The following is a 17,323-nucleotide window of genomic DNA, read 5'->3' on the forward strand; positions in this document are numbered from 1 at the left end:
TATATAAGGTAGCATTGTAAATTAATTTTGAGTAATCTTTCAGTTTCAACAACAAAACAAAGTTGAAGCATGGACTTAAAGAATAGAGAATAGTTAGTTGATCACATCCAGCTGGTATGTGTTATATAGCTTGTAACATAGGGACATAACAATAATGATTAGGAAAGAAAATATAAAATATAAAATAATGCAAGAATAAAGGTACCAGGATGTTGGCACCAATGCTAGTTCCAACTACAAAAAGAGGAGCATTGGGATATTCACGATGAAGATCGTTGATGACATCTCGTGTGTCTTTTGTCCACCCCGCATTATAGAAGCAATCAGACTGCAAACAAAAAATCATACCATCTCAAAGCGTTTGATAAATTAACATTAAAAAAAAAAAATGGTACAATGATCAATCTATCTATCTATCTATCTATAGGTTCTAAAATGAATTTAGTTAAGAGTTGTATTTCAGTTTAATTAATCTACTGACCGTAACAGAAACTCCTCCAAGTCCGCGGTGATTGCAAATAACAACATCCCATCCTCGTTCAGCAGTGGAGTAAGCAAGATGCTTGATGTACTACAAATACAATCAAATGTTTTCATCATCATATTCTCTCAATATTCTCAATATCAGGGAGGGAGGACAATATAAAACGTAAATACAATTTAAAATTTTTATTTCTTAGAATGCTTGCACAATTTATTAAATTTTTGAAATAGTAGTGAGGAATGTTATGCATTGCTCCTGAAAAGTAGGATGCTATGATAAAAAAAAAATAAGTAAAAGTAAGTACATGTACATCTTTTTCCACCATCTTGTAAGGTATGGATAGTCTGGTATCTTGTACTTCCATTTTTTTCTTACTGACAGATTTACCAAGGATAATATACTCATTATAGCATTAAAATTCCAATTAATTTCTTATTTGGACATATTACTTTTAATGCCTCGATGTTTGGATGTCATTGCTCTAATTAATTAGGTGGATTTTCAAAATTAAAAGGTTTTCATAAGAAAAAAATGAAAGTAGGGTGTTATAATAAACAAATCAATGAAAGTGTGTTGTTATTTCTTGCATTTAACCCTTGAAACTAACATTAGAACAACAATGGACTGTCCAAATGGCATTTGCACTAAAAGAAATGCCCAAAAGAAACAAAGCAGATTCAGCAATAATTAAGCCATGAACATGACCAAATTTTTCTGGCAAGAGTTTGAACTTACAGCTGCAGAGGAATCACTAGTTAATCCAGGAATTACAATCAAGATGGGGGTTTTATCATGCCTCAAACCAGCATTATCTTCACATGTTGATCCTCCTAACACTGCAAAGTTATATAAAATTCAGACCACAATAAATAAAAATCTGCATGCATGTTTTGTAATTCAGTTCACATATTTGTGTATTATCACAACCTACTTTCATTTCTTTCTATAAAAGCATTATACTTTCATTTTTTTTCTTAGTAAGACATTGTACTTTGAACTTTTTACCCAATTATTACATTATATTTTCTGTTGTCTTGCTTATTATAGCACTGAAAATTGTTTTGTATTTGGATGACATTGCTTTAACTGGGTAGATGTTTTTATAGAATAAGGTTGTAATAGAAAGAAATGAAAATAGGTTGCTATAATATCAATTAAAGTACATTGATATTTCTTGCATTTAACCCAATTTTAAATAGCAAACACCATACCAAGCATCATAATCTATAAGTTCACACAACTACTTAGCAAACACCATACCAGGTCTACTGGAAGCAAGATTTATTCTACAACTAAACAACCATTACATCCTAGCAAAACAGTAATAATAAACTTGTCAAAGATATTAGCAATGATTTCAGCAAGAATTCAAATCTGCAGATTATATGTTTTTATCATCAATATTTATGAATATTTTGTTTCCCTAGATTAGGACATAGAAGCTGAACTTCAGGCTAAAAAACCTATATCTAAAACCTACTAATTAGCTTGTCTGTTTAGTATTATAATGAGATAAAAATTAGCGACAACATACAGGTACTTTATGCATATTTGATCATGAATTATAATTTACATATTTGAATATGCACTTCTTAAGTTGCCCTTTATAGGCTTTTTTGTAACTTCTTGCATGGTCTATAAGTCGCATCATACTAAATCACAAGAAGATTTACAAGATAATATTAACATCTTGGCATGTATTATTATTAACTGATAAATGACATGGATATTTTCTGATCAGGTGCAGAAGAAATGTTATAAAATGTATGTGTTACCATCTGAACTCTTTAGCCAATCCAGAGCAAAAGTTCCACCATCAGATGCATGAAATAATTTTCTGAAAGAATAGAAAAGTGAAAAACATTATAAGAATAACCAAAATGTAAAAAACTGAATTCTGTTCCAAAACACCTAAAATCCATTTCAAAGTACAACACTGTAGTAGGATGTGAATATGTGATAATAAGCAAATAGATGAAAGTGAATCGCTATTTATTGCATTTAACACTTTGGTAATTGGTAGCAATCATGCAAGCAGCCTAAAATTCTGTCACTAAATATTACGTATGATAAGCTTGTTGATATAATAAAACAAGTAACTTCAATACCAGACAACATTATACAGCCCACTACTATCATATGTTCAATTTTCTTTGTTTTATCACTTGTACCTACTGCAGTAATACTTGTACATTTCATTTTTAGTTTGACCAAAAATATTGAGCTTTTTGTAATTAAATAGAATATAATTTAGTAATTGTCCTTCCAGATCCTAAACATGTATGGTTTTCATTTTCATTTAAATTTCTTTTTTGCTTTTTTATCCATTTGGAACAACTTGTCGCTTTTCATTTCATCCACCTGAGTATAAATCCTAGTTACTCAAAGAAATATTCATCCTACTACTTATCACTGTCAGAAATCGTGCAACAAATATCAGATAATAACAACTGCAAACAACAACTACTAGATAATATACCCACATTTAGGAATTTCAAGGCTTAGATCTTAATAAAGGGCAATACTTAGCTCCACTCTATTATATCACTTACTTTTTATCAAACATAACTTTATTTCAAGAAGTTCATAGGGTTAAAATGGTAAATTAATGTTAGGTGTGTCATATCAAAAAGTACTTTTCACTAAGCATCTTTTTCATTCAGTTAGTTATATCTGGCAAAACCAGACCAAGAAGACATACCTTCTATAATTTACTGCAGGAGGTCTTCCATGGAAATGTAGAAATGTTGTTTGAACGTGAGGACTTGAGAGCCAAGGTGTAACCAAGTACCTTAGTAATGAAGCAATCAGCACAAAACAACATAAGTCCTTCACATATACCGTATAAGATTAAGAATCTGAAAAATAAAAATAAAAAATTGAACCTGCCATGAAGAAGGCGACACTTTGAAGCGACGCCGTGGTAAATCTCAGAGGCCGAATTGTATGTTAGAGACACCGGAGAACCTTGGAACAGAGTGAGAACATCATGAAAGAAATGAAACTCTAAGAAATTGTAGATGAAAATTATGAGGAAACACACAAAAGCTATTTCATAATGGATTATAGGTATCAATGTGAAGCCCTGGAGGATGAGCTTGAAGGCCTGGGCCGATGCTGCGATTGATTCAGAGAAAGTATCCGCCATACTGATTGGATTGGAAATTTAGAATGGAATCCAAGGAGAGAGTGAAGGATGAATCAATCACCCATTCTGGGAAGAGAAGGAGTATTTGTGATCTACTTCGCCGACTGTGAATCAAGATTGGTGTAGTAGTTCAGCCGACTATGAGAGTTTGTTTGACTTTAGTGGGGCCTTCTGTCACTCTAATTGGAAGCCTTGAAAGCTTTAGGCCACGTCGATGGGCAGCTTTTCTCGCCCAATCGGAATCCCGCCGCCGCCCATAGCCACTAATGCTTATCTCATGCGACGTCTCCTGCCTGCTTGCATCCGGTCATTCTTGCCTCAGGCTGACGCAAGAGACTTCATGGTGGGTTTTGCTCCTAAGTCCTAGCCTTACCAGTTGCCATGATTGGCGTCTTCTCTCTCGCCGCCCATGCCCGTCCTTCATCTTCCGCCTGCTTACATCTTTCCGGGCAGCTGACGTCGCCGCCGATGTCCTTCCTCACGCTGCCGTCATCAGACATCGAGTTTCCTGTTCTCTCATCATATGTCGCCGCCGATGAGTAAGGCACAGAACCCACCGCTTCTCTCCCCATCTGCAAGAACTTGAGAGAAAACACGGACTTCTGGCGTGAAATTAGGCCATTCTCTACTGTCAGTTTTGCTTCTTCAAACAAACAGGTGCACCTCATTCGTTTTTAATAAAGAAAACTAGTTTTAGTGTACTTCCATTTTCAGTTTTTTCTTCTTGCTTTTCACAAATTCATACAAACATTAAAATTAGCACAACAACAGAATTTTACATATTTCACAATTGATGAGTCTAATAAAGATGTTTATTAATAGGATTTATCTGTTGAGGAATGTATATGATCATATGATCTTGGATGGAGTGAAACCAGAGAAAGATACATTTAGCATGCTGATTGGTGATAGCATGAAAGGTGTTTGTCTGCAGATTTGTTTCTTTTTACATGTCCAAATGAAATCCATGGTTTTGATTCCTCATGTAGGTGTTCCATAAGGTACCTTGAAATTTATTCTCGTGTGTTTTATGTGATGTCGTAGCTCTTTTGGTTTACTCTGGTTTTTGCAGATTTTGACTCCACATTGTTGTCAACCGCTACAAATGTAACCGAAAATATGATGGGTTTGACCTCAAAGAGAACATTAAGTAAAAAGGATTTGGCTAATTAACAAGGGGGTTTTTATGTAGAGCTTTGGAAATCTTGTAAAGATGCTTGTTGAAGATTGTGTCCTACTAGACTGAAGGGCATGGATGCGGTTGCTTTCCTGTGTTTCCAAGAATCAAGATTAGCATCATTATATCTAAAAAACACAACAAAGAGGGATAAAGACATAGTTTTACACATTTCCTATTTCGATTGTAGGTGAAGGAGTTGTTGGTGGGTAGGATCTATGTTGCAATGGTTAATGTGATTCTTAGTGAACCTGGCATAAGTGTGTACAAATGATATAAAGTCGATTATTGCTATCACTAACACCAACTGACCAACATAAGTCTATTAAGGTGATATAAAGTTTTAAACGTTTATTTTCATTAGAAATGACTTCACTTGAGTCTTTAAAAGCAAAAGTGTTGACTCAGAATAAAACTTTGTATAACTTGGAATTTGTTTTGCCAAAAAGTTACCCAAACATCCAAATCAACTGCAACCCCCTCCATTCTACTTCTATTGACTTTGAAGTATACTAAGTACTAACAAGTAAATACACTTCCAGATTCATTAGAAAACATCAATTACACATAGGTCAAGAATTACATGACGATTCAAAGGTTTATAACTTCAAAAATCAGATTATGTTTGATATTAACCGCTTGAAGTCTTGAACATCCCAATTGTAATTGTGTTAAAAATCATCATTGAATCATCACTAAACTTGCATCCAATGGACACTGTGAGTTAGATTAATGACATTACTTGTTTGCACAACTCCAAATCTAGATCATGTCATAATAACCATTCAAACTCTATTTGATGTTATGGGATAACTTAAATCCTCATTTGATCATTATCTGCAATTATCAAAATGTAGTGAATTCATTTGTTTCAGATGAAGTTTAGGAACTTAAAACAAGGTTGAATCACATCTCAAACATACATACTAGCGCAAAATCGATTTTACCATTATTAGTAGGGGCATTATTTGGTCGGTTTTTCTGGTTTTCGGTTTAATCGGTTCGGTTTTTTTATATCTTAAAACTAACCATAACCAAACTTAATAAGGTTCGGTTTAATCGGTTTCGGTTATTCAACTACGGTTTATATGGTTTGGTTTATCGGTTAAACCGTATAAAATTCTGCATGTAAAATAAATATTAAACTAAAAAAACCTACTAATACATAACATATTATATTATGTCTTTCATGTTGTGTTTTCTTAAAGTGTAGTTGTAGCCACACACAATTGTAAATGTTTGTTAATTGACATTTGGCAAATTGGTTATTGTTTTTTAATACAAAATAGAAACAATTATAATTTTATAATGGTTAATAATTAAATAATGAATTATGAAAATCTTTTTTAGTAACTAATCTATAAATTTAAATATAAAATATTAATTTATAGATATAAACTATAAAAAATTATATTAATCAAATAGCTTTTTTGTTTTTTTCGAATTAACCAAAATAATAAAAATTTAATCAAAACCAAACCAAATAAGATATACTTATTCGGTTAACCAAACCAAATTAACCGAAAACCGAATAACCCGAACCAAATAAACCAAACATCATTTGGTTTTGTTCGGTTATTCGATTTTGGTTTTTTTGTCACAACGCTAATTATTAGAGTTTGAAAACTACAAAAAAACATTCAGGCTCAAAATCAAGCAATGAATGAATGATTTGATCTTACACCAATGATTAGATGAAAGAAACAAAGTTAGAAACTACTTCATATGCTCATAATAAACAAAAACTTCTAATTTACGCCTTGTTCCCGAGTTCTACTTAAGGAAAGAAATGGGAGGATACGGAGGGAAAATGAGGGGTGTCGAAGGAAAACCGTGTTCCCGAGTTTCATTAATGGAAGGAAAGTGAGGGGAGGGGAAGGATTTTGGAGCCATATTTTCCTCCCAATTTGGGCGGATTTGGGAAGAAAGTAAGGGGAAGAAAAATTTTAAGTTTTATTTTCTTTTTCCTCCTAACTCGGGAACACAAAACTTAAAATTTTCCTTTCATTTCCTTCGAACCCGGGAACACGGAATAATGAATATTTTCCTTCACCTCCCTTTATTTCTATCAAATTTTCCTTCCCTTTCCTTTAATGAATTTGCAAAAAAACTCGGGAACAAGCCGTAACGAGAAATCCCCAAACCCTAGGTCAAGTTTAGATGAAGGAGAAGAAACGACTTTATATTATTGTGTCTCAAGAAGACATACCTTCCCAAAACCATCAAGATTTCCAATGTCTTCCCAAAACCATTCATAAGAGGGAAAGGGTAGAGTCAAGGCTTTGATTTTCAATCTTTTCTCTATTGACACTATAAGTTTTAAGTTTCTTACTAGTATATTTAACCCAAAAAGTTATAGTATTATTACAAGGAATATATGAGGAATTAGATTCTTAACATTATTGATCCCAACTAAGTCAAAGACAAGGTCAAACCCAAGTTTCATCACAGTTTTGTCTATCATGTTTTAAGTTTCTTACTCGTCTGTTTAACTAACTTTATTTAACCCAAAAAGTTATGATTATTACAAGGAATACAATAGGAATAAGTTTCTTAACATTCTTAGACCCAGCTAATTCAAGCAGTGACGGAGCCATGCTCAAAGTAAAGTGATATCCAAAAAAACCACGTAATATAAAATAAGAAAAAAATAAAAACCGTAATTTTATTAGACATAAAGTTCAACTTCAATGTTTGTGGTTGCGACGGCCAAAACCAAAGTCAGTTCTAATAATCTATAAACCAAAGGAAAAGAGAGGTGTTTTCCGGTTTCCACCAAACGCAAGAGATCCACAATTCCCTTCAAGTTGAAAATTTTATTATCATGGAGTAAAGAGTAATAATAGATATCTGTAACATCCGTTTCGATTCCGATAAGTAATTTTTTTAAAAGAAAATAATAATAATAATAATAATAACAACAACAACAACAACAACAACAACAAACAACAACAACAACAACAATAAAAGTAATATCGATAGTAATAATAAAAATAAATCATTATTTTTTTAGAAAAACATAATATATATGTCAACGGGGTGAATGGTAACTTTCCAAAAACTGTTTTAGTTAAAATAAGTCAAATTTAGGGTAGATTTAGGTTATACGCCAAACACGAGGGACCATTTGTGTCAAAAGCCAAAATATGGAGCATCTTCTTTATCGCAGCATCGCAGTGTACGCCGAAGACCTTTTCTCGATTTAGGCTAGCAGGAACCCGAATCTGGGAAAGCCTCTTAACCCTTACCCTTAGTAACCTTCCCTTGGACCATTTGAATCGCTTCTCCCTCTCTCTTAGCTACCAAACCCAAGAGAAAAAGACTGAAAAATGAGTGAAGTCGGCTAGGGTTTTAGTGAGGAAAAAGACACTTCAAGCTCGATTACTGCAACTATACTCCTGAAATTTTTTAAGGGGCATCCCGGGCTCCACGGTGGATCCGCCCATGAAGTCAAGACAATGTTGAACCCAAGTTTCATCAAATTGACAGATTTTAGTCTCGTCTGTCATAATTTTTCCCAGAAAGTCATTTACCAATATTTCCAACATAGAAGCTCTAACTTAAACTATTACATATTAATTTATTACAAGTTAATCCTCAAACATAGTTTCACAAGTTAAGTCCGAGCTATGCACAAGTTTCCCAAACTTGGCAAATATAGTCCACTGATACTAAAATCTTGATTTAACCTAATTACGCTTTCTAACAACATTGAAACTTTAAATTTACTTATAAAGCCAAAAAAATTAGCCCCAAAGAGTCTAACTCATTATTGTGTTCGTTTGTTAGGGATGACACTTTATAAGACAAGCTTAAGTTTCATCTTCTTCCTATCACATAATTCTTTTCCAATAATAAAGTTCTAACAAGACCTTACAAAATCGGTTATCCAAAATTTTGGATACTCTGAGAGTTTCTAAGACTGATAATTGGATCCGCATCTAAAAATTGGATACAAAATCGAACCTCAAAACTTTTTATATGTATATAGAATACTAAAATTTCATCAAAAAGTTCTACAATGTTTCCTCATCCACATAATAGAATTGTATATTTGGTTTATCAACATAGTATCTTACTTAAAATTATAGATACTCTACATAAGCCAACGGATTTAGACAAAGGTATCAAACACGTATAAAGAAGGAAGCATCGAAAATATACCTCAATTAAGTGTCAGTGTCGCCAAATGTTAAAACCAAATATACAAGGAATTGCAATTACAAAGGATAATATTACATAAAACATTAGCAAAATATAAAGAAGAATTTTGGATTTTTTGGTTTATACGAGTATCAGAAATTTTTGAAAAATCACTATCTCAAATCCGTTTCCAAAATTGCGGATATCTAAGTTTTAGATAGCTGAATTTTCTGATATCCAAAATTTCATAATTTTTTGGATCAGATTTCTGTATTCTCATATCGAATTAGCTAAGGCTGGCTATTATTACAAATTTATTTATAAAACTCTACAAGGCCCCCTGAGCTACAAGTTGTACAAATTTATTTTAACATATTACTTAAGCGATTTTGGCTGCTTGAGTTTCTTTCTAAAGAGCATGTAAAGAGTGGCACCCATGAATGGCAATGTTGATATGACAGCAATGTATGTAAGCATCCATGTTGATCTTTTGTTTTGTTGGAACAGCTGCTCCAACCATTTTTTGATGCTATTCAAATCAGCTACTTTGACCGATGTTTGACCACTCGAACGGGATACTATATTTTTTGCATCTGGTACACGTACAGCAGCATCACTTTCATCGTTGACTTTCTGTCTTTCAAATGGATCTTGATCATTTAGTTTCACATTATCAGTAGATGATGATGGATCTTTGGTGATTGCAGCAACCATTCCATTTGAAACATTCACATATGGGCCTTGATCCACAGAAGATTCTGGTCCAATATGTGGAGGATTCTGTCACAGAATATATATAATATATTACAAAAAATTTTACACTATATAAATCCCAATAACATAAAATTACCACTAAAGAGGAATATCTAGTTTTATTTTAAATTTTTTACCTTCTTTTGTGTATGCATGAAGGGGCTGCAGTGAAGAACACCAAAGAATTCATTCACAGCTCTCACCCACCTTATGGAAATCGAAGCAACAAGAAAAACAAATTAACATTGTAAATTAAATAAGGTCAAGATTTGAGAATGAAACTTGAAATAAGAATTAAGAGCATACCATAAAGTAGATGCAGTAAGACCCTCAAAGAAGGCAAGATGTCCTCCATGACGTGTTACAGCCAGCACAATATTTTTATTTGCTCTGATAAACATAAATTAAAAGATGATGAGGAGATCAGATGAGACCAAAGAGGATGAAATGAGGGAGCATAGTAGAGCATACCTGCACTCATCCCATGGGATTGCCTCCCAGGTACAGACCGGATCATCTAAAGCACTTATACATAGTAATGGAATTGCAACTTTTGTCACATATTGTGCACTGCTGCAATGCCTATAGTATGCATCCACACTCTTTAACAACAACAACAAAAAAAAAAAAAAAACCCATCACTAACTAGCAGTTATTATGCAAGAACATTAACTATTAATATGTTTGCTTACCTCAAACTTGCCAACTAGGCGAGTAGCATAATTGTCAAAATCCCGTATACTACGTGACTAGAAAAAAGACAAAATTATCACTATGTATTAAATACTCCGTTAATATTCCAAATAACCAAAAGTTAAAAAGATAAAGATATAGAGGCTATGTACCTTTACAATACCATCCCAATCTGCAAGGCGAGAATAAAGAGTTTGATGCCTGCAATCAGAAACTAAAATTAACATGAAAGTGATAGAACCAAATTGGCAAACACAAATACTTGTAACTTAATGTTTAAAGAACAAACGATAAAAGGAAACTCCTACTTAGACTCCAAATCGTAATAAACTAGATAAATAATAAAATATACTAAACACCCCCTGTAGTTTTCTTTTTGCGCCTTTGGTAAACCCGATCCCACTTCCCCACACGATTTAAATCAGAAAGTTTTTTCATCAAAAAAACAATATATTTGCAAAACACTGTATAGTATAGTATACTGTCTGTTTTGTTTAAGAGAGCAAATGAGTAGTACATACAGTTGTGCATATTCTTGAAGGCCAACAGTAAGAGCCCTATCATAGAACTTTTGAACAGTCCTGCGGCATATGAATTTCGACCCAATCTGCCAGCCAACAGAAGATATATGTAAATAAACAGTTGCTTTCAAATTGTGATAGATATAAGGGTTAAATGCAAGAAACAGTGACCTACGTGTATTAATTTGCAATGTTGAAATACAATTTATGATGAATAATAGAGCACAGCAGAGCACTAACCAAAAGGTCCCAAGGAGAGCATATAGCAACTGCACCAGCTATAGGAACATCCTCCCCATCTTCTCCAAGATACTTCACCTGATGCATAATTAACTAACTCATCATAAACAAAGTCTTGGTCAACAAAACACAAAAAAACTAACCCATCCATATATATCCATCAACCAGCCAATCTTTAGTCTAGATGATGTGTACACCAGTAGACTCCTAATTGCAACCCATTTATATCCATAACATAAAATGAAAAGTCACCCTAACAAGTAACAAAGTCCTCTAGTCTTTAGTTAGATACTTGCTTATAGTTATTCATATTTCAGTATATAAGGTAGCATTGTAAATTAATTTTGAGTAATCTTTCAGTTTCAACAACAAAACAAAGTTGAAGCATGGACTTAAAGAATAGAGAATAGTTAGTTGATCACATCCAGCTGGTATGTGTTATATAGCTTGTAACATAGGGACATAACAATAATGATTAGGAAAGAAAATATAAAATATAAAATAATGCAAGAATAAAGGTACCAGGATGTTGGCACCAATGCTAGTTCCAACTACAAAAAGAGGAGCATTGGGATATTCACGATGAAGATCGTTGATGACATCTCGTGTGTCTTTTGTCCACCCCGCATTATAGAAGCAATCAGACTGCATATATGATATATAAACAAAATATTACAACAGAGGGTACATAAGCTTATAAAATGTTATGTTATACAAAGCAATGTAACAATATGACAGGATACATAAAGCCACAACAGAACACAAAATGATACCAACTTGATGATCTCAAAGCGTTTGATAAAGTAACATTCTAAAAAATTGGTATATTAATCAATCTATCTATCTATAGGTTTTAGACTGAATTTAGTTAATACTTCTTTTTCAATTTTATTAATCTAATTATAATAAAGTACTGACCGTAACAGAAATTCCTCCAAGTCCACGGTGATTGCAAACAACAACATCCCACCCTCGTTCAGCAGTGGAGTAAGCAAGATGCTTGATGTACTAAAACCACATGTTTTCAACAATTCATCATCATATGTTCTCAATATTTATATATATATATATATATATATATATACATATATATATATATATATATATATATATATATATATGTGAGGGAGGACAATATAAAACATAAATACAATTTAAATTTATTTTCTTAGAATGCTTTGCTTGCACAATTTATTACATTTCTGGAATAGTAGTGAATAATATTACACATTGCTCCTGAAAAGTAGGATGCTATATAAACAAATAAGTAAGAGTACATTGCTATTCCAAGTACATGTATATTTTTTCCAATTTCCACCATCTAATTTTTATAAGGTATGGATAGACTGGTATATTGCTAAAACTAGAGCTAATGCATGATATAGCAACATACTTTTACTTATGCGAGTATAATAGCATCCTACTTTCATTTTTTTTAATTACATCATTGTACTTCCATTTTTTTCTTACTGAGAGATTTACTACGGATAATATATGCCCAATCATAGCATTATAATTCCACTTTATTTCTTATTAGGACGTATGTAATACTTTTAATGCCATTGCTCTAATTGTGTAGATTTTTCAAAGTATAAGGTTTTTATAAGAAAAAATGAAAGTAGGGTGTTATAATAAACAGATTAATGAAAGTACATTGCTATTTCTTCAATTTAACTAACATTTAGCACAACAATGGGCTGTCCAAATGGCATTTGCAATGCAATATAAAGTGTCCAAAAGAAAAAAAAAAAAAAAAAAAAAAAGCAGGTTCAGTAATAATGAACAAGTTTTGCTGGCAAGAAATTTGGACTTACAGCTGAAGAAGAATCACTAGTTAATCCAGGAATTACAATTAAGATGGGAGTTTTATCATGCCTCAAAGCAGCACTTTCTTCACATGTTGAATCTCCTAAAACTGCAAAGTTATACAAAATTCAAACCACATTGCATGCATGTTTTGCAACTCCATTTACAAGCTTCTCATCATGTAATACATTTTTTTAGAATCAAGACTAATGATAATTCCTCCTACAAAGATTCTAAAGGGCTAAATGCAACAAATAGCAATGTGCTTTCACATATTCATGTATTATATAACAACCTCTTTTCATTTCTTTCTATTAAAGCATTTTTTTTCTTAGTAAGACACTGGACTTGGAAAATTTTACCCAATTATTGCATTACAATTTCTCTTGTATGCATTGCATTTGGATGGCATTGCTATAATTGGGCAGATTTTTTATAGTACAATGTTGAAAACAGGTTGCTATAACATCAACTGAAGTACATTGCTATTTCTTGCATTTAACCCAATTTTTAATAGCAAACATCATACCAACTACATTGGAAGCAAGATGTATTCTACAACTAAATAACCACTACATCCTAGGAAAACAGTAATAATAAAACTTTCAAAGATATTAGCTATATGATTTCATCAATAACTCAAAATGTGCAGAACATATATTTTGAGAAATTAAGGGTGCGTTTGGTTGTGGAAAATTGTTTTCATTTTCTATGAAAATGTTTTTAGAAAATAGGGTTGAGTTTTCATTTTCAATTTTCAATGAAAACGCGTTTGGTTGGAACGGGTGGAGTTTTCATTTTGCATCTTAGAAATTTGGAAAACTTTGGAAAACTGTAAAAATCACTTTTCTAATTTACATACAATTTGGAAAACTGAAAATTTTCATTTTCTTAGAAAACTTTGGAAAAAGGAACGAACCAAACGCGTTTTCAAAATTTCCGTTTTTCTTGGAAATTTTTTCTAGAAAACGGGAAAATTTCCCACAACCAAACGCACTCTAAATGTCCTTCTACCTTTTGTTCCTACTCATAAAATAATGACATGCGGAATCCACTAATTCTCTCTCTTAATCCCCTCTCTTGATTTTGACACTTGTCTTGATCCGATCAGTAGTAAGATGGGTAGGAACAAAAGGTAGGAGGATATTTAGTTTCTCATATCTTTTTATCATCAATGTTTATGAATATTTTGTTTCCCAAGATTAGGACATAGAAGCTGAACTTCAGGCTAAAAACCTGTATCTTAGAGGCTAGAGATACTAATGAGCATGTATGTTTAGTATATAATGAGATAAAAATTAGCAACAACATGATAGACACACTTTATGCATATTTGATTATGAATTATAGTTTACATATTTGAAAATGAACTTCTCAAATTACCCTTTATAGACTTTTTTGTAACTTCTTGAATGGTCTATGAGTTGCATCATACTAAATCACAAGAAGATTTACAAGATAATATTAAAATCTTGGCATGTATTATTAACTGATGATATTTTCTGATCAGGTACAGAAGAAATGTTGTATGTAAATTACCATCTGAACTCTTTAGCCAATCCAGAGCAAAAGTTCCACCATCAGATGCATGGAATAATTTTCTGAAAGAGTAGAAAAACATTATAAGAATAACCAAAATATAAAAAAAATTGAATTCTGTTCCAAAACACATAGAATCCATTTCTGATGAGGTCAATAAAAGTGATAGAACAGTCACTTTAATGTTAAATTTGGTAATGGGCTAAACGCAAGAAATAGAAACATATATTAATTTTATTATTATTATTATTATTATTATTATAGCGTTTTACTTTCATTTCTCTTTCTGGCAGCATTGGACTTTCAAATTTTTTCTTTTTTAGGAATTGTACTCTGAAACCTACCTAAGTATAACACTGTACTTGCAATTTTTTTTTTCTTATTAGTACATTATATTTTGAAAATTTTACCCAATTATAGCAGTAAAAGGTTGTGTTGTCCTTCAATGACATTGCTACAAATGAGTAAATTTTCAAAGTACAACTTTGTAATAGGAAAAAATAAAAGTAGGATGTGATAATAAGCAAATAGATGAAAGTACATTGCTATTTATTGCATTTAACACTTTGGTAACTGGATGAAAGTAGCCAAAAGTTCTGTCACTACATATTATGATAAGCTTGTTGATATAATAAAAAAAGTAATTTCAATACCCGACAAAAAATTATTTACCCCACTACCATCATCTATTCAATTTTTTTATTACTTGTACCTACTGCAGTACTACTTGTACTTTCATGTTTAGTTTGACCAAAAAATATTTTAATTTTTCTGTAATTAAATAAAACACAAATTAGTAATTATCCTTTCCAGTACTAAACTTGTATGATGTTTATTTTCAATTAAATTTCTTTTTTGTTTTTTATCTATTTGGAACAACTTCTTGCTTTTCATTTCATCCACCGAGTATAAATCCTAGTTACTCAAAGAAATATTCATCCTCCTAATTATCACTGTCAAAAATTGTGCAACAAATATCAGATGATAACAACCGCAAACAAAAATTACTAGATAATATGCCCACATTCAGGAATTCAAGGCTTAGATCTTAATTAAAGGGCAATAACAAGCTCCGTGCTATTATATAACTTAGTTTTATCAAACATAACTTTGTTTCAAATAGTTCAAAGGGTTAAAATGGTAAATTCAAGTTATTCAGGTGTTTCATGTGAACACTTGTCAAAAAGTACTTTTCACTAAGCATCTTTTTCAATTAGTTAGGTCTATCTGGCAAAACCTGACCAAGAAGACATACCTTCTATAATTTACTGCAGGAGGTCTTCCATGGAAATTCAGAAAAGTTGTTTGAATGTGAGGACTTGAAAGCCAAGGTGTAGCCATGTACCTTATTAATGAAGCAATCAGCACAAAACAACATAAGTCCCTCACTTATATAAGGTTAAGAATCGTTAAACGAGTAAATCTTTTGACTTAATACAACAAGATGCTTAAATGAGTAGTTTTAGGATCCCAAAGATGCCTAAGTCATGATCAAACTTCTCATGACATAGAATTTCATGAGGAACAAATATTACTTTGTATTTTAGAATTTTATTTTCCTTTTTTATTTTATTTCTTTTCTAATATATATATATATATATATATATATATATATATATATATATATATATATATATATATATTATATACTGTGACATCAAGGATTCTGTCAATCATTCGCTAGCTTAGGCAGTTAACTTTAGTCATAATTTGAACATTGAAGATTATGGCTGTACAAATGAAGGTAAGGACCTACTGTATTCCTAGAAATTATTCTGCAATATAAAAAATTCCTCTGAAGTTTATGTTTTATTTGTAGGTACTATGTGATAATCATCCAAATTTCTACTTCAAAGACATGAGCATTTAGATGTGTTATTAGAAGGATTGAAGGAATGAACATGGAATTTATGTTACTCTTTACAGAACCCAATCAGTAAATATAATCAATCGTGTGCTGTTGTTCCCGTTTGTGACTTAATTTACAGCTTTATACCCGCCAGTTGTCTTCTTACACGCTAATTGCATTGCCGCTTACAGATTGACATTTTTTCCTTGTGGAAAACAAAGCATGCACAAAACACAGCACGTAATTGTTCTTTTATTCAAAAAACGGATACGAAATTTCTTGGAATCTCAGTTCACTAGAAATAGGGGGAAACATGAATAAAATGGGAGAGAAAAAAAAAATGAACCTGCCATGAAGAAGGCGACACTTTGAAGCCACACCGTGGTAAATCTCAGAAGCCGAATTATATGTTAGGGACACCGGAGACCCTCGAAACAGAGTGAGAACATCATGAAAGAAATGGAACTCTAAGAAATTGTAGATGAAAACTATGAGGAAACACACAAAAGCTATTTCATAATGGATTATTGGTATCAATGCGAAGCCCTGGAGGATGAGCTTGAAGGCGTGGGCCGATGCATCAATTGAATCTGAGAAAGTATCCGCCATGTTGATTGGATTGGAATCCAAGGAAAGCGTGAAGGATAAATCAATCAAACATTTATGATTTACTTCGCCGATTGTGAAATGTGAATCAAGATTGGTGTAGTTTGTTCAGCTGACTGTGAGGTTCGTTTGACTTGAAGGCGTTTGTGGGGCCTTCTGTCCTTGCAATTAATTGTAAAGTTTATTATTTTTTTTCTTTATATACAACAAGATATTTTTCGAGAAAACTGCAAATTTGGTCCCTGTGGTATGCATTTTTTGGGTTTTAGTCCAAACCCTGACTTTGCGTTTTTGGTCCCTCTGGATAGTAAAATGACTGTAATACCCTTAGGGTATTTATTTTCCATTTGTTTCATTTCTTTTT

The 17,323-nt window shown here is 32.2% G+C and overlaps 2 protein-coding genes and 1 long non-coding RNA gene across 3 annotated transcripts; 1 reads left to right on the forward strand and 2 right to left on the reverse strand.

Moving 5' to 3' along the window:
• Window positions 1-2: 2 nt before the first annotated feature.
• LOC145152723 (embryogenesis-associated protein EMB8-like) lies at window positions 3-3,632 on the reverse strand. The gene is made up of 6 exons (XM_079075431.1): window positions 3,370-3,632; window positions 3,186-3,275; window positions 2,260-2,321; window positions 1,220-1,320; window positions 482-571; window positions 3-328 (listed from the first exon to the last, which is right to left on the reverse strand). The coding sequence occupies exons 1-6, from the start codon at window positions 3,630-3,632 to the stop codon at window positions 122-124; spliced, it is 813 nt and encodes a 270-aa protein (XP_078931557.1). The 3' UTR covers window positions 3-121.
• Window positions 3,633-4,175: 543 nt separating this feature from the next.
• LOC145152881 (uncharacterized) lies at window positions 4,176-5,205 on the forward strand. The gene is made up of 2 exons (XR_013733456.1): window positions 4,176-4,289; window positions 4,455-5,205. It is a non-coding gene; the product is annotated as an uncharacterized LOC145152881 (long non-coding RNA).
• A 3,742-nt stretch (window positions 5,206-8,947) lies between these two features.
• LOC145152985 (uncharacterized) lies at window positions 8,948-17,097 on the reverse strand. Its single transcript, XM_079075445.1, has 14 exons — window positions 16,700-17,097; window positions 15,760-15,849; window positions 14,505-14,566; window positions 12,974-13,074; window positions 12,078-12,167; window positions 11,682-11,804; window positions 11,160-11,237; window positions 10,920-11,005; window positions 10,551-10,599; window positions 10,398-10,454; window positions 10,177-10,307; window positions 10,012-10,095; window positions 9,843-9,912; window positions 8,948-9,732 (listed from the first exon to the last, which is right to left on the reverse strand). The coding sequence occupies exons 1-14, from the start codon at window positions 16,960-16,962 to the stop codon at window positions 9,328-9,330; spliced, it is 1,689 nt and encodes a 562-aa protein (XP_078931571.1). The 5' UTR covers window positions 16,963-17,097; the 3' UTR covers window positions 8,948-9,327.
• Window positions 17,098-17,323: the final 226 nt, after the last annotated feature.

The sequence above is a fragment of the Lactuca virosa genome, chromosome 1, assembly GCF_052849685.1.
Source record: "Lactuca virosa cultivar CGN04683 chromosome 1, Lactuca_virosa_CGN04683_v6, whole genome shotgun sequence".
NCBI classification, from domain to species: domain Eukaryota; kingdom Viridiplantae; phylum Streptophyta; class Magnoliopsida; order Asterales; family Asteraceae; genus Lactuca; species Lactuca virosa.